This window comes from Cebus imitator, unplaced genomic scaffold, assembly GCF_001604975.1.
Source record: "Cebus imitator isolate Cc_AM_T3 unplaced genomic scaffold, Cebus_imitator-1.0 Scaffold229, whole genome shotgun sequence".
NCBI lineage: Eukaryota > Metazoa > Chordata > Mammalia > Primates > Cebidae > Cebus > Cebus imitator.
In genome coordinates, this window is record NW_016107544.1 from 399,961 (window position 1) to 421,674 (window position 21,714).

General features: G+C 45.4%; 1 protein-coding gene across 1 annotated transcript in view; it reads right to left on the reverse strand.

Moving 5' to 3' along the window:
- Positions 1 to 21,714, reverse strand: part of PRKCA (protein kinase C alpha) — a 486,225-nt gene that overhangs the window by 89,715 nt on the left and 374,796 nt on the right. The window contains exons 6-8 of the mRNA XM_017497307.2: positions 19,348 to 19,504; positions 18,194 to 18,328; positions 17,239 to 17,335 (exon numbers count right to left, since the gene is read on the reverse strand). Coding sequence (XP_017352796.1) covers positions 17,239 to 17,335; positions 18,194 to 18,328; positions 19,348 to 19,504 — 389 coding nt within the window. The remainder of the gene's footprint in view (positions 1 to 17,238; positions 17,336 to 18,193; positions 18,329 to 19,347; positions 19,505 to 21,714) is intronic.

A 21,714-nucleotide genomic window follows, 5' to 3' on the forward strand; every position in this document is an offset into this window, starting at 1 on the left:
AAAAAAAAAAAAAAAAAAAAAAAGCACAACAAAGGGTTCACTTGAACTTGGCAACGGCTTCTTGGAAACCAGCAATGCACAGTGACACCTCCATTAGGGAAAACTTTGTAATTCCTAATTCCTGCAGATGGAAGGTAGAGGAAAGGCTGAGAGTAAAGCCTGCAGCCAACACAAACCTAGCCAGGTGCTGTTCTAGGCACCTTCCATACTTACCCATTTCATCATCCCAACATCCCTAGGAGGTTGGTACTTTTAACTTTTCCATTTTAGAATTGGAGAAACTGAGGCAAGAGGGATGAGCTGAGTGACCCCAGGCTATACAGCTATGAAATGGTGGAGCTGGGATTCGAACCCTTGGACCCAGGTAGTGTGGCACTTCCTTACCACACCCTGCTGCCTTCTTGGAATGACGAGGTGAGAGCCATGTTGCCCAGCAGGTGGGAAAAGAGGGACAGTCCTCAAGGAGAAGGGGACAGGGGCAGCCCCTCATTAGAGCTAGGAGGAGCCAGGTAGGAACCCAGGGAGGTGAAATCCTCACCTTAACCCTTTCCTCTTATTTTTCTCCCCTCTCATTAGTTCCCTTTCTGGCCACATCTGAGTTTTACAGCAGCACCCAGCTTTCCTACGCGCTGGGAAACTAAGCCCTGTGATTCATATGTTTCTCTGAAATAACAAAGTGTTTAACCTAATAACAAGGACATAAACACAGCACTCAGGTACATCAAGCCACACAGGTGGAAGAGGTTTGGGTCCTCATTAGGGTTCCAGGATCCAAGTAGGAGTTCCTTCCATCAGAGTGGAAGTGTCCCTGAAGTAGCAGAGGGTGCAATGAGAGGGGTTTACTTAGTTGTTGCTGTGTTTTTTGAGATGGAGTCTTGCTCTGTCATCCAGGCTGGAGTGCAGTGGCACAATCTCGGCCCACTGCCACTTCCGCCTCCTGGATTCAAGCAATTCTCCCACCTCAGACTCCCGAGTAGCTGGGGGTACAGATGCACGCCACTATGCCAGCTAATTTTTATATTTTTAGTAGAGATGGGGTTTCACTATATTGGCCAGGCTGGTCTCCAAATTCTGACCTCATGATCCACCCGCCCTGGCCTCTCAGTGTTGAGATTACAGGTGTGAGCCACCGCGTCCAGCCTACTTGTTTGGTTTTTTTGAGGAAAAGCCTCGCTCCGTCGCCAGGCTGGAGGGCAGTGGCATGATCTCGGCTCAATGCCACCTCCACCTCCTGGGTTCAAGCGATTCTCCTTTCTCAGCCTCCTGAGCAGCTGGGACCACAGGTGCATGCCACCACACCCAGCTAATTTTTGTATTTTTAGTAGAGACTGGGTTTCGCCACATTGGCCAGGATGGTCTCAAACTCCTGACCTTGTAATCCACCTGCTTTGGCCTCCCAAAGTGCTGGGATTACAGGCGTGAGCCACCACGCCCAGCTTATTTGGTTTTTAAACAGGAACTGTTTCCAACTCCTGGAGTGATCAAGAGGTGCCTCTCTCCCCTGAGAATGCTGGAGGGTTTTCCTCCAGTGGAAGGAGTTGCCCAGTGGTTCAGTGTATTCAGGTGTGGCCGACCTCTGGAGATGTTTATCCAAAGTCAGCACCCTGCACTACATCATGGGACAGGATTTTCAGCACAGACAAGGCAGGGCACAGTAACTGTTCCGTAACAACAGAAGCCTTGAAAGGCAGTTTTCACACATAGTATTCACCATACACTGCAAGACTTATGGAACCTCAAGGAATATTTTTTTTTCTTTCTCATTCTCAGTTTCTCTCGGTCACAAATCTCCCGTGATTCCTCTAACAGACACATCTGCAGGGTCAGATACACGTTCTAGAGATGAGAAACTCTAAAAACATTATTAGATGCTTTCTGTAGGACGGTGTTTTTGAGAGAGTGCTATATGTTGATTCTAGCTTGGGGTGGGGGAGTGGGGTCTATCCCTTTGCAAATCCTTCACCTGAGCATTTGAGGGTTTAAATTTTCCAGTTTGTTCCAATACGAACATGAACACACTGCGACAATCTTGGGCTGATTTTAATTACTAACACAGGCAACAAGCTGAGAGCACAGCTGGTGCGTGGCCCTAACCAGCTTTCCAGAAGAGACTGGTGCTAACAGAAATGACGATAATAGACCAGGCTTTTAAAATCATTTACATGCAAGTTGCAAAATTCCCCTCCATAGTCTGGGGCTAGAATGGCTGATTAGGTTGCAACGATTAAGTGAGTTGGGAAAAAAAATTTAAAAATGAGCAAAAATGAAATAGAGGGAGAATTATCAAGCCAGGCATTAAGAACATCAGAACAATTAGAGGATTTCAGCCTACGATATATTAAACTATATCGTCCATATGCACACATTCATGTAGTGTAAATACACCACACTGATTGCATGCTAATGCAGATGTATCCCCATAAAACTGAAAATGAGTCCTAACTCATATGTGATTGAAAGATACCCATTAACAGAAAGAAAGGAAGATGAGTTGTCCATTTACAGATGCACTCTTTCTGTTCATTTGATGCTTTCAACACTGACTTGAACTTATCTTTAAGCACTGTGAGGAGGTTTTGATATTTGCTTGGTAAAATTTTATTTATTTATTTCTTGAGATGGAGTCTCCTTGCTCTTGTGACTCAGGCTGGAGTGCAGTGGCGCTAACTCAGCCACTTCCGCCTCCCAGGTTCAAGCGATTTTCCTACCTCAGCCTCCCAAGTAGTTGGGATTACAGGCACCTGCCATCATGCCTGGCTAATTTTTATATTTTTTTTTGTAGAGACAGGGTTTCACCATGTTGGCCAGGCTGGACTCAAACTCCTGACCTCAGGTGATCCACCCACTTTGGCCCCCAAAAGTGCTGGGATTACAGGTGTGAGCCACCATGTCTGGCCAGTAAAATTTTAAACTAACCTAATCTAAAGAGGAGGGGAGACTGGTCTATTCTCTGGGTGATTAAGACATGGTGTTTTTCCTCATAGGAGGGCTGTGGTCACTTGGAAGGGAGCGCACAGACGAAGACACAAGTAGGTGTGAAATTCTAGCTACCAGAACACACAGTGCAGCAGTGCGTCCTTAAGGGTGGAGAGCATGACTGCAGGCAGAGGCTTGGGAGCCACGAAAACTGAGGGAAGTGTTTTTGTGGAAGGAAAATGGATGAGGAGAGAGTGGAGGGAGAACTACCTTTAAGAAGTGGACATGACAGCCCTGTAAAAGACAGGAGGAGAAAAACTTCTAGGTTAGTAGGAGAAATAGTACGCACAGGAGGTGCTACGCACGATTAGCAGTACAAGAAAACAAGATTGAGTACAACACAGCACAGGTTCCATTTTTGATGCAGGCAGGCACAGGGGCTAGATGGTGACCCCAAGACACAGCACTGGGGTCGGGAGAGGAGGTGCCGCGAAACTTCCATTGCTCTCTGCTCCGGAGGGGCCCCAGGTGCAGGTCTCATTTGGCCCCTGGAGGGGTAGGAGGTAACTCTTTCTTGCTGGAAGAGTGAAAGGCCTAGAATCACGCTTTATGTGGACAGGACCCTTCTCTCTTCCTTGTGGCATTGATGTGTCTGAACGTGGTCTCACTCCCATCAAAGAGCTCCACTACATTCATGGCTCTGTTTTGCTATTGGCCAGTTCACATGATAGGGTCATGGAGTATTTGGATAATCCACCTGTTTGAGGTAACACATAGCTAGGTGCCCAATATTTTTATATACAGATTGACATTTTTCAATAAATTATGATGAAACCAAACCCGCTTACCATGAAAACTATAATAACAAGATTTTATTTTTTCTTGATGATTCAGAAGGCTCTTCAGTATCTTGAAGTGCCCAAGATGATTAGTGAGAGATAAGCTGGCAGGACCGGGAGTTAGCCAAGCTCTGGCTGACTGAATGCCACACAACCAGGGTCTGCTTTGCTTTTCACTTTCAACTTCTGCCTTAAAAAAAAAACCCTATCTTGACTGGATAACTTTCCTTTCTCAAATACTAATGTGAGAAAATAAGTTGAAATCATCTCAAAGAGGCCAGGTGCGGTGGGTCACACCTGTAATCCCAGCACTGTTGGGCGACTGAGGCTGGTGTATCACCTGAGGCCAGGAGTTCGAGACCAGCCTGACCAACATGGCGAAACCCTGTCTCTACCAAAAATACAAAATTAGCTAGGTGTGGTGACACACGCCTGTAGTCCCAGCTACTTGGCAGGCTGAGGAGGGAGAATTTGCTTGAACCCGGGAGGCGGAGGTTGCAGTGAGCCATGATCGAGTTACTGCACTCCAGTCGGGGCAACAAGAGTGAGACACCCTCAAAAAAAAAAAATCATCTCAAGAGAGATTTCTCTACATGGATTCATGGGGGTAATCCCCCAACTTCACACATAGGGGGAGGTAGCTTCTGGCAGAGAATTTGACAAGGATCAGATTTCTGAACACAAATCCCACAGCCTGAATGGGTCTTCACAGCCCTGAACCTGAACGGAGGAGATCAGAGGCAAATGCAGGCTTTGTCTACTAAAACGAGAGACTGGTCAAACCATGGGTTTTGCATCTCTTTTACCAGGTATGGGTTATCTTCTATCCATTTTATCATTATGGGCCTCTAAAAATCAGTAATCACAAATCCATTTATGATTGTTCCCAAACTAGGCCATTTCATTCCAACCCCAAAAGCTCTATTTTAGGACGGCGATCTTAATCCCCATCGAGATTAACGGGAACTAACAATAGCAACAAAGACACTCTTGCTGCAATCTTGGTGTTGGACAGAACCTTAGAGGACATTTTGTCTGGCATTTCCCCTGCATCTTTCTCGTAGGGTTGCCTGATCTTTGCTTGGGTACCCTATAGGTTTAGGGTACTCTAAATTGAGCAGCTGGGATGCCCTGAGAAGTACATGGCCTGACTTTAGGAGGTTCCTACCTCCAACTGTCATCTGCGATAAGTCACCTGCTTTTACAGGGAGACAGAAAACATTTAGCAGAGATGCCTCGATACAAATGCCATGTGGCTTCACAGCCTTCCGCAGCCAATGGGCAGCTATTCTTAGATTCAAACAAAGCTAGAAGAACTTTAAGGCTGTTTCACACTTGGACATGACAGACCATTGCAAATCCCCTTCTGGAAAAGAAAAAAAATCAAAGGAAAGGCTGAAGTGATGCAGGTCAGGTACGCATAGCACCTCCTGCTCTACACATCTGCAAGAGCTCCCAGGGAATCCTTCCTGGACCACACACCTGGACGCTGGGGAGGGAGGTGAGGAAGCAAAATCCCCCTGCTCGAGATGAAAGTGGCGAATGGCAGGAAGCCGCATGAGTGCCAAATGTGAACCACTTGGTTTTCAGTTAAGTGCTGAGGACACGAGAGCCATTGAGTTCCCTGAATTCCTGACCAGGGACATCTATGACCCCCCTTGGTCAGCCTGAAGAACTGGGAAGTGCCACCATCATGTGTACATCAAGGCAATGATCCTAATGGGCAAGGAGATCCACGAAAACCAACTAAAACCAAAATACAACACCATGAGCACCTCAGCCATATGTTCCTGGACCCCATTTGGGGAGCTGCCATTTTTAATTCTCTGAGGCCTCTGTGGCCCTATTTGCCTGTAAAAGCCATGTTACATCAGGCGAGCCATCATCTTCTCAGCAGCAAAGCTTATTCAGCATCTCAAGAGCTGGAGATTCTGCTACATGGGCAAAGAATGAACTGCGGCCTGGGTCAGATTCCCGCTGATCTAGGTTAGCTACCATCTAGGAGGGAGGGTGTAGGCTTCCCTTCACTACAAGGGTCCGGAGTCATTTCCAGAACGTGGAGATGAGGTACAAGGTCTCATATCCCTTACCACTACTCCACAATGTTCCCAAGAGCAAGGTTCTGTCTCTAGCCCCAGGGACAGTGCTAGACACAGAGTAGATGCAGCATCTACCAGCTAGAAACGTCCAGAATTACTGATTTCTGGAGTCATAAAATGTATGGGAAAGAAACTGGTCCATCTTCAAGAACAATCAGATTAGTCACACCCACAAGTTTGACGCAACTGCTAGACGAAGAAACGGAGGTTCTCGTGGCTCTGAAGTGTCCTCTCCCCTGAAGCCCTCTAAGCAGCCTCATAAAGACGCTGGCTCAGACATCCTCCTCTGGGCTGTCAAAAAAAAGCACAGGTGAAGGGTGGAGTCCTCACAGGCCTGATGTTTAGACTTCATTCAGAGGAGGGCCTGAGGTTTTCACTCTGGAATCAGGGAGGTGACACATCTTACAGGTGTGTCTGGCAAGTGGGTAGTCATTAGACTGCACAGTCAGGGCAATTTTAAGAGGCTGGAGAATCATGTAAAGGGACGCGCAGGATTTGAAAAGCCTGGGACTGAGGGAAGTGGAGGAGAAGCAAGGGTCTTTCCAAGGAGCACAAGCAAGGGCTGAGATGCATGAATGAGCATGTTGGTGCGTGGAGGGGAGTCAGAAAAGGGAGTATTACAGGGAAGCGGGTACGGGAAGGTACGGGATATGAGACAGAAGCGTCAACCTACATAGGAGGTCTGGGTCCTGTACAAGCTACCTTTGAGCACATCCCTTTTGCTTTCGTTTTCCGATCAACAATCGTGATCTTAAACCTCTCTTCCAGTCTGAATGCCCTATTATTCCATTAACCCAGAGGCCACAAATTTTTTCTGTAAAGGACCAGAGGGCACACATGTAGGCTTTGAGGCGCATACAGTCTCTTTTGCAGGGACTCAACTCTGCTGTGGTAGCAAAAGAGCAGCCGTAGACAAGACAGGAATGAATGAACGTGGTTGTGTTAACAAAACTCTTGGGCACCAGATTTTGAATTTCATCCAAATTTTCATGTCTCATAAATATGATCCTTCTTTTTTTCAACCATTTAAAAACACTAAAACCATTCTTAGCTCATGGGCTGTATATACAAACAGGTGGTTGGGTGTGGGTCATAGTTCACTGATCCCTACGCTACTTAATATGGATACTGGGGATGAGGAGGTCTGTCCTTGCTGTCTTCACCACCACAGGAGACTGAATGTTTACTTATCAGTCAATAGGTTTCATCTTCTTGACCAGCATTTCTGAAGCTTCCATGGGCACAGGAATTACCTGGGGACCTTGTTAAAATAATATTCTGACTGGGTCAGAGGCTGGGCTGGGCTCTGAGACCCTGCATTTTAAAATTATTATTATACTTTAAGTTCTGAGATACATATGTAGAATGTTCAGGTTTGTTACATAGGTATACACGTGCCATGGTGGTTTGCTGCCCCCATCAACCCATCACCTACGTTAGGTATTTCTCCTAATGCTATCCCTCCCCTAGTTCCCCCCACCCCCGACAGGCCCGGGTGTGTGATGTTCCCCTTCCTGTGTCCATGTGTTCTCATTGTTCAACTCCCACTTATGAGTGAACATGCAGTGTTTGATTTTCTATTCTTGTGTTAGTTTACTGAAAATGATGGTTTCCAGCTTCATCCATGTCCCTGCAAAGGACATGAACTCATCCTTTTTTGTGGCTGCATAGTGTTCCATGGTATATATGTGCCACATTTTCTTTATCCAGCCTATTGTTGATGGGCATTTGGGTTAGCTCCAAGTCTTTGCTATTGTGAACAGTGCTGCAATAAACATACGTGTGCGTGTGTCTTTATACCCTCTGCATTTTTAATCGGCTCCCACACATGGAGGTGCAAGATCCAGAGCTCCGACTGCTCACCACTTCCTCTTTCAGAATACTCAGGGAGTTCAGAACCCTTGTGACTTACCGCTCCAGGGACCTGCAATCTTAATTCTCTGCAGGACATGTTTTTTGGGGAAAACAACAAATAGCAATATGTTTCATGTCACCCTTATTCTAGGTTTCTTAATTTTATTTTAGGGGGCTTTAATTTCCTCTTCAGTGCTTGAGATAGAGCCATAAAGACCTGTGCCAATGCTTAGCTGCCATGTTCATGCTTGTGCTAGTGGACATGGCTCTGTCTTCCCTCCTTCCAGTTCCTGTAAATGGAGGGTGGCACCCTTGGTACCTGCTCATCCCCTGTGGGTACCAGGGCCTGGGCACATTTGCACAGCTGCCTCTAACATTTCATATCAGGCTTGCCTGCTATTAACTAACATTTCTTCAACCAGCAACATCTACCCACAAGCCTGTCGCTGTTAACTACAAGACACAGGGCTTTTATGCTGTTTCAGGAATTCATTAGACAGACAACTAGAATGCACAGTCTTTTTTGGTTTCCCAACAAAATTATTTCCTTGAGATAAATTAAACTGAAAACAGGCTGCCAGCACTCTAATATAAATGCACGTACCCTCCCTTACGGACGCATCAAATTCTGTGCCGTTGCGTTCAGAGGCTGTCTTGCTTCCTCTGGGTTTGCTCAGCTGAACGGCAGGTTAAGCTCTGTTGACAGTGATCTAATGAGTGAAAATGATTTCTACTACTAACCTGTCTCCTCTATCAGTTTAAGACTTTTCTTCTAAGACAAAGCTGAAGTACAAACATTAAAATATGTCTTTCAACTGCTGTGCATTTTATGGATTTTTTTTCCCCTTATCGCGCAGTTAAGAAAGTAATTAAGTAAGCTATTTAGGGACAAAAAAGCAGAGAGAATATTGGGGCACACAGATTTCTTGTTTTGTGTCTAAAAGGTCATCTGAAAGTACTCTGGTTTCCATAGTAACTGTGGCAGGGCTGATCAGATCAACAAATAGCTACAATTTATCTGAGAGTCTCTAGTGAACTGTGTTTTGTGGGGTTTTCCCCCCTGCTATCTGGAAAAGAACAAACTGAATTAGATAAAGTCTTCAAAGACAATGGAGGCTTTGGGAAGGTCTAATTTTGATCAAAGTAAAGAGAAAACTGCTTGCTTGCTCTTTCTGCATATAACCTAGCAACCGAGTCTCATCTTTGTTGATTTAAGTACCTTAATTATAGTTCAGTTGGATCATATTAATTTGTTAATTAGTAAGAAGGATAATCTCAAAATGTTTCCTTTGAATAAGTAAAAACAGATACATATTTGATTTTTCAGGCAGTCTGAATCCAGGGTGATGCTTCCCGTAGTATCTGGACTTCTACTCCTCACAAAACAGCTCATTCATGATCGCCAGCTTTCTTTCGGTTTAGAACTTCACATAGTTCTGAATGGTCACAAATACAAGAACCATGAAGACACACACATATATCTCTGTATGAGACTGAAGTCATCCCAGAGACGGACTGGGAAGCCTGTCTGCTGAAAACGTCATCAAGATAGCAGGATTCGAGTTCAGCTTCAGGTTCTAAGAAGCTATAAATGTTGGAATAACCAATCCACTGGTCTGTTTTCAGAAATAAGTCCTTGATAACAATTTCTAATGCTCAAAATGGGGTACTAAGAATGCTCTTTCTTACTTCTTGGTAACACCTCATTTGCCCATGTAAGTAACTTTTCATCAATATAAGTCAAAACCAAATTCGGGCAAATAACGTCTATTTCATATAATTAGCAAACATTTATTGGGCACTTACTCGACGCCAAGTACTAGTCTAAGCAACTTACATAACCGAACTGAGTGAATCCTCACAGCATACCTATGCAGCAGGCTCCTTTGTCATCTCCACTTCATAAACAAGGAAACCTGGGGTCAGAGAGTTTAAGGAATGTATCCAAGGTCATCAGTCTACCACTTCTAGTGGGAGAGCTGAGATATGAAACTATGGCCAACTATTTTAAATTGAATATTCCTTCTAGAAAAATACCATGTTCAAACACCGCGTAATCTGCCCCAGGTGATACAACTGGGAAATAAAAGGGGCAGGATTTGAACCTAGAAGTCTGGGTCCAGGACTGAGGCTTCTAACCACTACGCAATACCACTTCTCAAATGAAAGTAATATACCATCCCCAGCACAGAAACTGCCTATGGCATCTAACCATCACACAGCGGGCGTCTGCCATGATTCCCGCTGCTTCCATCACCGCCTCATCTGCGTCTCACCTCCTGCTCCCCAGGAAGGGACAGGATAGGAACTGGTCCTCAAAACTGCACTTCACGAGCAGCTACAATTTTTCACACTGGGCTATACATTTCCTCCTTTATAAGAACCTTAAGAGTATTTCCTTTTAGAGAGGTCATCCAAGCTTCAAGGGACACTGCAATTTAAATAAATTCATCTTGTTTTCTTGGGTCCTGATACTCAAAAGAGTAATATGTGATACATTATCCATCAGCTTTCTAACAGGACACCATTTCTCATTCTATTGTGACAAGAGAAATATCCCGTCTCAGACAAAGCCCGAGGTGTGCTGCCACTTAGCTGTCTTCGTTCTGCTACAGATGTCTCTGGCTTAAAATGAGATGTTTAACTTGCTCCAGAATAGAGCAATGGTGGGCAGCAAAAGTTACGGTTACAGTAGGAACAGGAAAAGGCTAAGGTGCCTTTAGCTACTTATTTTGCTCTATTTTTAAAATGATGAGTGAAAGAATAAATGATGAAAAGAATAAAGAGCCCGGATGACTGAGCAGAATCAAATGGTGTAGGCTCAGTTAAGCAAAGCTGCCTGACTTTTTTATATTAGAGTCTCCATTAACTGTTAACAGCAGGTGGAGCACAGAAGCAACCCCACAGGTAGATATGAGTTCATTTAAAGTCCATTCCCAGCTAAAAGTCATCAAAATGCAAATTAAAAGTAGTCATTGTGATACTGGAGCAAAACGAGCAAATGTATATTTCGTTTCGTGAAGTCTGAAGTGCGGAGAAGGGAGACATGGTCTTCACCACCTGTCCTGAAGTGCCCTCGGCCCCAGGGAGCCAGGTCCATGATGGGGTTATTTGCCCTTCTGGCTTCATTTCTCTTGAGGTTGCAGGATTGGGGAAGAAGGTCTTGGACAAAGTAAACAGCCCTAGAGAAGAGGGGCCAGGCCTTAGGAGAAAGGCTCTATAAGGGAGGAAGGGGGGCTGGGGAAAGGAAGGAATAGAACTCTGAGGATAGGAAGTGGCTGCATCCAAGGCAGGCCTAGAAATTGGTCCCAGAACTGCCTTCCCCTCACCTTTCTCCTTCCCCTGCCTCTTAGCCCATTTTCTTGATTCTAGTGCAACTCCAAGGCTCCAAAGGTAGACGGAGCCCAAATAGGCTCAGGGAAAGAATCAACTGACGTATACATATGAAACAAAAGTGCTAAACTTACTAAAAGCCATGGAAATGAAATGCAAATGACAGTAAGAACTTCTGGAACTGTTTTAAAACAGGAGAAGATGTGGCTTCTTTCCCCTCATTGGAAACGTGAATGTAGCACGTAACTCCTTGGGTACAGCTCAAGAGGTGAACAATTCAGATCCCAGGTTTTGTAAAAGATAAAGGGCAGCATTACAGCAACAGAAGTACCGGAGTCCATGTGAATGCGATCAGTAGTAAGTCAGCTGTGACGTTTCTGTTGTTAACATAATCACTTCTCTAATGGATTATTCGCTTCGACAATCATTATTATACTTGTGTTGATTCTTGGTGTGGTTTACATCAAATCATCTTTTTCTTTTTTTTTTTTTGAGACAGAGTCTCACTCTGTCTCCCAGGCTGGAGTGTATGGTGCGATCTCGGCTCACTGCAACCTCCGCCTCCTGAGTTCAAGTGACTCTCCTGCCTCAGCCTGCTGAGTAGCTGGGATTACAGGTGCCCGCCACCATGCCTGGCTAATTTTTAGTGTTTTTAGTAGAGATGGGGTTTCGCCACCTTGGCCAGGCTGGTCTTGAACTCCTGACCTCGTGATCCACCCGCCTCAGCCTCCCATAGTGCTGGGATTACAGGTGTGAGCCACCGTGCCCAGCCAAATCATCTTTCATATGTGCTCACTTCGGAGTTTGTAATCAGGATCCAACATTAAACCATTGAATTAAGAAGTATCAGCACAAGCTGACTTCTCACTGTGGTATTACATTTACTTCACTGACAACTAGTATCCTATCGAATCAGGACATCAGTTCTATTTATAACTAACGGAATAATAGAACTAGTTGCCCTCATCTATTACTTCCATTTACAGTTAAGGATGCCAATGCACAGAGAGGTCACATAGTAAATTAGCGACAAAACTAAGATTTGATTCCAGAGCCTATGGGCTAAGCCAGAAGTCGGCAAACTCTGGCCCTTGGGCCAAATCTGGTCTGCCACCTGTTTTTGTAAGTAATGTATTATTGGAATACACCAACACTCATTTGTTTATGTATTTGTGGCTGCTTTTGAGGTGCAACAGCAGAGTTGAGTGTTACACCAGACCCTGCATGGCCTAGAAAGCCTAAAATATTTATTATCTGACTATTTACAGAAAAAGTTTCTGAGCAGAGCTAACCCACCCTCTGCACCACCTCTAATGCAAGGTGGACCTTTCCCCAACTCTGGCCGTAAGCCTCATCACAGAAAGCCGAGACCAGGAAGTGAGAGGGAAGAACAGGAATCTTAGTTGTCCTCAGTAGTACCTGGAGACTCAGGGGAATCACGGCCAGCACGGGGATATGATAAGCTCCCTGCTTTGTTCTGAAAGATTTTTGCAGCAGGAACCACAGGTCCAGGACGTAAGCTTCACGGAAAGCAGGAACCGTCTGCTTAGCCTGCTGTTGCCACCTTAGCTTTTTAACAAATGGAAAAATGCATCATTTATGTTTGTGAATCAGGACCAAGTGTACTTTACTTGATGACAAACATGGAACAGGTTAAAGGCCCACAGACACACTGGCCATGAATGTCACAATCAAGCTTCTGCTGTGTTTTGTCTTGTAGGAGGATGAACTGCTCTGGCAAGCAGGATCTGTACGAGTGAGGAAGGTCGTCTCCAGCCATCCTGGAATTTTCCTTGGCTCCTAAGAGCTCCACTCATGGATCATTCTGTTTGCCAAGATTCGAGAACCAACCATGTAAATTGGAAAAACTTTCCACCTAATGATTGAATGAATATTAATGCAACGGCAGAGTTGTGAATGCTCATTTGATTTCCCTTTCATCCAACTGAATGACTTGATTTCTGGAGAAGGATTTAAAAACTGCATGGAGGGAACCCTTTTTAGAAAACAGAGCTGGACACGGAGGGATAAGGACAGACTGGACACTGTGATGCCACTGAGCGATGCCCAGTCCCAACAGGACGAGCCCTCATGTGTGTTTCAATCAATAGAGATTCATCATTGAACTTAACAAAAAAATCTTACTCAGCTGAATCAAACTCTTACTGGGGGGTGGCAAAGTATCTATGAAAGAGTGGGTAGGGAAGAAGACACATGTGCTGGAAAGCAAGTTAGCATGGCAGTTATTTGGCAAGAAGGGGCTCAGAGAGGGGAGCCTGGAGACATTGCGAGGCGCTCATGCTAGAGGCTGAGAGGGAGGACATGGGATGTGGGTTCAAAGAGGTTCCTCACACTGCACCTGATGCCAACTGGCATCCTGTTTGCAAAGCCTGGCTGCCACCCAGAACTGCTCAAATGTGGATGCCAGCCTTTCTGCCCTGGTGCCTCCCTTCCTGGTAACTTGGCACCGGGAAAGTCTTGCAACTCTCACATTTATAGACCTCAACAAAACACCATTATGTGATTGAACCCCTGCCTAAAATTGGCTCTGAATATTCATTTACAATGAAGCATGGCAGTTGTCGTAAAATTCTCCGCATCTTTTTGACACCATCCTCTAGTGGCTTTCCGCCCAGTCTCTCACGGTGTGTTTTTTTAAGTGCTCTAAGCAAATGAGCTAATGTAATTTGAGTAAAATCTAGGAAATATAAGCTGAAATGTATTTAAAGAAAAAGCTAGAATGCAGTTCATGCAGATGCTCCAAGCATAGACCTCAGTAGGCTGAAGAGCGGAGCCTCCGCCCCGTGCAACTCTACTGATGCCACCTCTCCCCTTGATGCTGCACAGCCTTGGGCTGGCGCTCCTGCAAAGCCCCCAGCCCTCCCAGGAGGATGAACAGTCACCGGCAATACCCCCGCAGCCTCTGACCAGCCTCCCAAGAGAAATGCTTCCCTTTGCTCAGGCCCTTGGGCCTGTATTTTGTTTGTTTGTTTAGAACTCTGACCTTTATAAAAAGCTGAACTCGCTGGGCGCGGTGGCTCACGCCTGTAATCCCAGCACTTTGGGAGGCCGAGGCGGGTGGATCACGAGGTCAAGAGATCGAGACCATCCTGGTCAACATGGTGAAACCCCATCTCTACTAAAAATACAAAACATTAGCTGGGCATGGTGGCACGTGCCTGTAATCCCAGCTACTTGGGATGCTGAGGCAGGAGAATTGCCTGAACCCTGGAGGTGGAGGTTGCGGTGAGCCGAGATCACGCCATTGCACTCCAGCCTGGGTAACAAGAGTGAAACTCCGTCTCAAAAAAAAAAAAAAAGCTGAACTCACTGCCCAGAAAAACAGGAAGTTTACTCACCAGGAAGCCATGACAATAAAGCAGAAAGAGGGGGTCAATATTTTTCTACTAGCAAAGCTAAGTCTCAGACAGGACTGCGAGGAGCCCCATGCTGACGCCCATGCCGTTCCTCCCTCGAATGCATTCTTTCTGCGCCAGTGGCCCCTGACCCAGTGCCTGCTTGCGATCAACACCATGGCATGACATTCAGCAAGGAAGATTCCTTCTGGTTCCTCAGGTTCCTCCCCTCCCTGGGACAGCTGAGTGATGCTGGTACTCAGTCTGAAACTCTCTCTAGAAGGATCCACCGTCACAGAAGTGGTGTGACATCAGAGATGGGGCTCAAGAAGGTGGCCCTGTGCAGTACCCCAGGTCCGCATCCTCAGCTGCAGGGTAGGGGTGGAAACAGATGATGATGCAGGGGAAGACATACAAACTGACAAAGAGCTACGCCTGGCATAGACCTTGGACCCTGCCCGAAACCCTGACTTTCACCTTTGTGCCGGAACTCCTCTAAATCTTATAAAGCCTCTTTGAAAAGAATCTCATTCTTTTCTCTATCGATAGGTAGACAAATGGTAGATACATAGATATACACACACATATGTATATTTATACATATTGTAATGTAGATAACCGTACAAATAATTTTTTTAAATTACGTTTTCTCTCCTGTATTTTTGAAGAGCAGAGATTACAAGCTGGTTCTTACTGGTGGAATTCTACTGGTCTCTAAAGCAATAGTTGTGTATTTGACCCACACAGAGTTCTAAGTTTTTTGTTTTGTTTTCTTGAGACAGAGTCTCACTCTGTTGCCCAGGCTGGAGTGCAGTGGCATGACGTTGGCTCACTGCCACCTCTGCCTCCTGGGATCAAGTGATTCTTGTCCCTCAGTCACTAAGTAGCTGGGATTACGGGTGCACGCCACCACACCCTGTTAGTTTTTGTATATTTTTGTAGAGACTGGGTTTCATCATGTTGCCTAGGCTGGTTTCAAACTCATCAACTTAAGCAATCTGCCTGCCTCAGCCTCCCAAAGTGCTGGGACTATGGGTGTGAGCTACCACACCTAGACAGTTCTAATTTTTTTTTTTTTAAAGACACAGTCTTGCTCTGTGGTCCAGGCTGAAGTGCAATGGCACAAACTCGGCTCACTGCAACTTCCGCATCTCAGGGTTAAGCGACTCTTGTGCCTCAGCCACTGGAGTAGCTGGGATGACAAGCGCATGCCACCAAACCTGGCTAATTTTTGTATTTTTAGGAGAGATCAGGTTTCGCCATGCTGGCCAGTCCTGAACTTCTGACCTCAAGTGATCTGCCCGCCTCAGCCTCCCAAAGTGCTGGGATTAAAGTCACCGCACCTGGCCTGGTTCTAAGTTTTAACATTAGAACTCTGCCCACATTAAGAGAAATCAGAAAAAACTTGGAATTCTGGCTTCTCTTGAAGAAGGAAGATCCAGCAACACAGGGCCTGGATGCGCAAGTGGGAAACATCGTCTGCGGTGGGGTAGCAGCAGCCGCCACCTTCAGACAGGGCTCAAGCTCAGCAGCTCACCCCAGTCTCCACCACTCCCTATTGCCTCAACCCTAGGGCCTGCTGTTCATTACCATTTATTGAGATTATCTGTGACTCATTTCATTCATTTGTGCTCCCAAGGACATCTAACCAAATAGCCCCTGCCATTTAGTATTTGCCGCCAACATCAACTTTAACCAAACATCAGTTTAACAAAGTACTTTGAACAACTGCATGTTTTACATCCTTTGAGACTCATTTTCTCTGGATAAGACTTATATGTTTCTTTTGCAGGGGGCATGAAGAAGGTTTATTTCCTCTGCCCCCAACTCTCTTCCCTACCCCCAGATCTATATGTTTCTTGGAGAACAACACGAGGAGGAAAACAAGAGCATCAGCATCCCATCGGTGTCAACATTTCAGTAACAGTTCGGCATCGATACACGTGTATGTGTGCGTGCGTGTGTACTGCTCTAAAGTGGGGGAAATTCCAGGAATTCTAACTAGGCTAAAGAAGAGAAAGATTCAAAAAGGAATTAACCAGTTACATAGACTGAAAAGGCAACTATAGGAATCCCTCAAAGAGCCAAAATGAAGGGTGATTAGAGAAATAGAAAAATATCAGAAGTTGTGACTTTAAAACATAAGGCAGGTGCTTAGAGAAAAAAAACTGTTTACCAAAAGCTGAGATGCCTGGTAAACAAAGGGGAGAAGTGAGAGAGAGAAGAAAAAGAGAAGTAAGGAGCAGAGGAGGAGATGAAAAGACCAGTGAACCCGGGGCAGAGATAAACATCAATACCCAGGGGAAGAGGAAGAGGAGGAGGCCTCCGCTAAACATCGGGGCTAAGTAAAAAGGGATCGAAGACAAAGGCATATTTGTTTAAGCTGGGTTTTCAGAACAAAATTAGGAACCTTGTATTTTCTGTAGGAAAAAAAAAAATCTCAGATGACAGTCTGATTACACACAAATGAGCTCCCAAGGAGAGGCCAAAATGACTTCCTCCTTTTCAGAAGAGCACAAGTCCTCCTTTGTGAGAACAATCCTGCCCTCTGAACCCTGCTTCTCTCCCCAGTGATGTGCCTTGATTTCTTTTGTAGAAATCAACCATGCTTTCATTTCTGGGACAGTTCCAGTTTCCATTTTATAAGTGATAAGAGATATAAAATATCAACGGCTTACAAAGGAAAGGGAACACACAACATTTATGCTTCTCAATAAAGAAAAAGATCATGAACATTTAGATTACTTTTTGCCTTTCAAAAATGTGACCACAACATCTCGGCCCTTCCTGAAATGAGGCTTTAGAAAGGAACGATGTTTCCAGGCGTTTGGTTATCCTCACCTCGAATTTCTGCCTGAGCTCCACATTTCCTTCTTCGTCCCCTTCCGGAATGGGTACATTGTAGTACTCACCTTCTTCTTGGTTAAGCAACTTGTACCTTTCAAAGACAGGAGAAAAAGAGTTACCACTGTAAGCCTAGCAAGTCTTCTGCAGCCTCTAGTCGAGCTGTTTTGTGAAATGCATGCTATGGAGAGACTACAGCCAGAGAAGTAGACATTTTTTCCTTTTTTCTGAGACAGAGTCTCACTCTGTCACCCAGGCTAGAGTGCAATGGTGTGATCTGGGCTCACTGCAACCTCTGCCTCCCGGATTTAAGAGATTCTCCTGCCTCAGCCTCGCAAGTAGCTGGGATTACAGGTGTGTACCACAGCACCTGGCTAATTTTTGTATTTTTAGTACAGACATCGTTTCGCCATGTTGGCCAGGATGGTCTCGAACTGGCTGGTCTCAAACTCCTGACCTTGTGATCTGCCCGCCTTGGCCTCCCAAAGTGCTGGGTTTATAGATGTGAGCCACTGTGCCCAGCCTGGCCATAAGTAGATATTTAACTGACTTTTTCTTTCTTTTTTTTTCTTTCTTTTTTTTTTTTTTTGATACAGGGTAGCTCTGTTGCCCAGGCCAGAGTGCAATGGTGCAATCATAGCTCACTGCAGCCTCAGCCTCCTGGGCTCAAGCGATCCTCACACCTCAGCCTCCTGAGTAGCTGAGACTACAGGTGCACACCATCACACCTGGCCAATTTTTGTATTTTTTGTAGAGATGGGGTTTTTCCATGTTGCCCAGGCTGGTCTCAAACTTTTGGACTCAGCAATCCACCTGCCTCAGCCTCCTGAAGTACTGGGGTTATAGGCGTAAGGCACCATGTCCTGTCTCAACTGACATTTTAGAGACTTAAGCCTAACTGTCTAAATGGTCTGATGCTTTGAGACATATTCAACATAAATAGCTTCCATACCAGCCACTGGCCGGCATCTTCATTAGCTCCGAAACTCCAAAGGAAAGGGATCCCATGAAGTCATTCCTTGTTGTTCGATCCCAGTCCCAGATTTCTACAGACAGTCGCCGGTCTTTGTCTGAAGGTTTCAATTTGCTGAAAGACACACACACACATGCAAACACTAGGTTATCTTGCTCGTGGTTTTACTAGGAGATAACACATGTACATGACTTGAGACTGAGATAGAGAAATAGTATATTTAATTCTCTTACTGGTCCAGTAAAATACCAAACCCTCATGCTGGCAACCAAAGCTCTACAGGAGGAGTTAATAAACTATGACCCATGGGCCAAATCTGGGCCACAGTCTATTTTTATAAATAAAGTTTTATTAGAACGCAGCCATGGCTATTTGTTTACATATTGTCTATGGCTGCTTTGGCACTAGAAAGTTAAGAGTTACAGAGGTGTAACAGAGACTGTATGACTCAGGAAGCCTAAAATATATACTATCTGGTCCTTCATAGAGCAGGGCTTGCTAGTCCCTCTAGAATAGGTTGTCCACAGAAAAACTGCTTCCTGTTACTAGTCTACAAAGGGGACCTCTTGCTTTTGCTCAGCTGCACTCAGTTCTCCTGCCTTATTTATTTCCTTCTTCCCCTTCTACCATCTCAACCTCTGATATCCTGGCAGCCCTCCGAGGCCGACTTTAAATGTCACATTTTCCAGGAACTCTTCTCTCTTTGAAGGCAAGAATCATCTTCCCATTTCAGGGCAATAACACTTTCTATGTTACTCATTCATTCTGCGGTCCAAAAATTATTTAAATTCTTGCCTTATGCCCTCCACTAACCCTCAGAAGAACCTAAGTCCATCAAGAGGTGGACATACCTGATACACTTTTAAATCATTTTTAATTCCTTAAACAGAAGTGTTTATCCAGACTAGCTAATAATAATTTGAGGCCTGAATTATGCAACTCTTGGTATCATAATTACCATCTATCCAACAGGTGCTAATAGCTACCTCCCTAATGGCAGCCTGAGGAGATCTTAGGACTGAAGACGTGTTTAAAGACGTTTAGAACTAGCCTACTTCATTATCTCAAATAATGAGGTGGGCAACTGCATGGTGTATAGGAACAAAATTTGATCAAGGAGAGAGACCACTTACAATGTAAAGGACTCATTCCACTGGGGATTTAGTGTGGAGCGGATGGTTTTGGTTTTTTGTTTGCTTTCGTTCTTGGGATCAGGAATAAGTTTCAGCTTCACGTAAGGATCTGAAAGCCCATTTGGATCCATAGGTATTAGATTTTTTGCATCTCGTACTGTGAAGAGAGAAGGAAGAAAAATTACAAAAAGAGAACGAACCTATATTGCCCAGTGTCCTGTGTCAATACCAAGCCGAATAAAAGAGACGTCAGGATGGCGTTTAGGGAGAAAGAAGGTGGAAACAAAGGCCTCTAACGATCAGCTGGAGAAAAGTGACCTGCTGCCATCACCGGCAGAGATAACGGGCATCGTGTGGGCCCTTGTGGGCAGGTCTGGAGACTCAGCACCAGCCTCGACTGGCAGCATCAGCAACACTCAGATATCTATTAGAAATGCAGAAACCCAGGTCCCACCCCAAGCCTGACGAAGATGAATTCACAATTTAACGAGATTCCCAGGTGACCTGTGCAGCTCCCCAGGAGTAATGGCGCACCCTCCCTGCACGGAAGCAGGCAGCTCGACCTAGTCCCTGCTGCTCACATGCAGCTGAGCTCTGGGAAGGTGTTACCCCACTTTGTGGATAATGGCCAATGGTTTCCAACCCTGGCTGTACATTGAAATCACATGGGGGTTGGGGAATGGGGGTGTTAAAAATTCTAAATTAGGATCTCCAAGGAATGTGGCTCAAATGTTGGTTTTTATTTGTTTGTTTTTGGGACAGTCTTGCTCTGTCGCCCAGGCTGGAGCACAGTGGTATGATCTCGGCTCATTGCAACCTCCGCCTCTCAGGTTCAAGTGATTCTCCTGTCTCAGCCTCCCGAGTAGCTAGGATTATAGGCCACCACACCTGGCTAATTTTTGTGTTTTTAGTAGAGACAGGGTTTTACCATGTTGGTCAGGGTGGTCTTGAACTCCTGACCTTGTGATCCGCCCACCTTGGCCCCCAAAGTGCTGGGATTACAGTTGTGAGCCACCCCACCTGGCCAAGTATTTGTTTTTAAAAGCTCCTTGGGTGATTCTATTGGGCATCAGGGGCAAGTGTCATTGCTATGCACAGCTGTAATTCAGAATTGCTACCAGGTGCTGGTCCATGGACCCTCAGCATCTACATCACATGGGAGCTCATTAGACAAGCAGAACCATGGGCCCTACCCTCGGACTTAATAACTCTGAATCCTCACTTTAACAAGATCTCCAGGTGCTTCCAGTGCAAAACTAGCTTGAAAAACCTAGGATTTTTCAAACCTTGGGAATCAAAAATAATTAGAAGGAAAGGCCATTTCACCCAGAGGAAGGCAGGTCTGAGATTTAAAGGCTGGCAGAGGCTCACAACAGTGAGAAGCTGTCTAAAGCCACTGCACATCAATGTAAAAGGTAATTACCCATGGCTATGATGAAGAGACAAAGGCCCGAGCCTCCTACCCCAAATGCCTTCCTCATTATCTTCCAATGGCATCTTCCCCAGTAAGGCTGAATTATCAGATCCCTAACTGGTCAGACACCATCAGCACACATACAACTGGGACCAGGCTCCCCAGTTCCAGTGGTTCCCACAGTGTGGTCCCCGGACCAGCGGAGCTGGCATCACCTTCTGAATCAGAACTCTGGGGTGGAGTCCAGTGATCTGTATTTACCAAGCCTCCAGGTGATTCTGATGTCCATAAAAGTTGCAGAACCATGGATCTAGGCAATTAGCATAGTTTATCAGCATAGCTTTTATTATTAAGAATTAGAGAAGAAATTTAGAAGCAGGCACTGGAGTTGGCAGTGGGCAGGGCTAGATGGGAAGGGGGCGGGGCGGGGAAGAACCCTAAAGATGTTGGGTCTTTGGACAAACATGAGGGAGGTATAGCCCTAGGATCAGAAGTCAGAGATAGGCACTGCCTTTACTAGTCTGTGGACCTACTGTGTGCTGTCTCCTGCCAGCCAACAGCCTTATGTCTTCCTTACCTGGCAACCTTACAGAGGTGGGTAACAGATGGGACTAAATTCAAATAGAGAGGGGATGGGGACTGGCTCAGGTCTGCTAGCCACAGAGAAGCTGAACTTACGTCTGTCACACCCCACTGGTGCCTTCCAAGTACTTCTCCTAAGAAAGTATCTGACCTCATTCATCTCGGGGAGGAGACATCACGTAAATAAAACAAACAGGCATGATCCCTGTGGCTCAGCAGGTGTCTCACCAGGTAACCCTGAGCACTGGGAAGCTCAGTCTCTGAGCCTCTGTTTCTTCATCTAGAAAAATGAAGAGGGGCATAATTCCGGTGGTACAGAACTGTTGGGAGAATCAAATAAAATAATGTTTATAAAAGACCTTACATTGTTG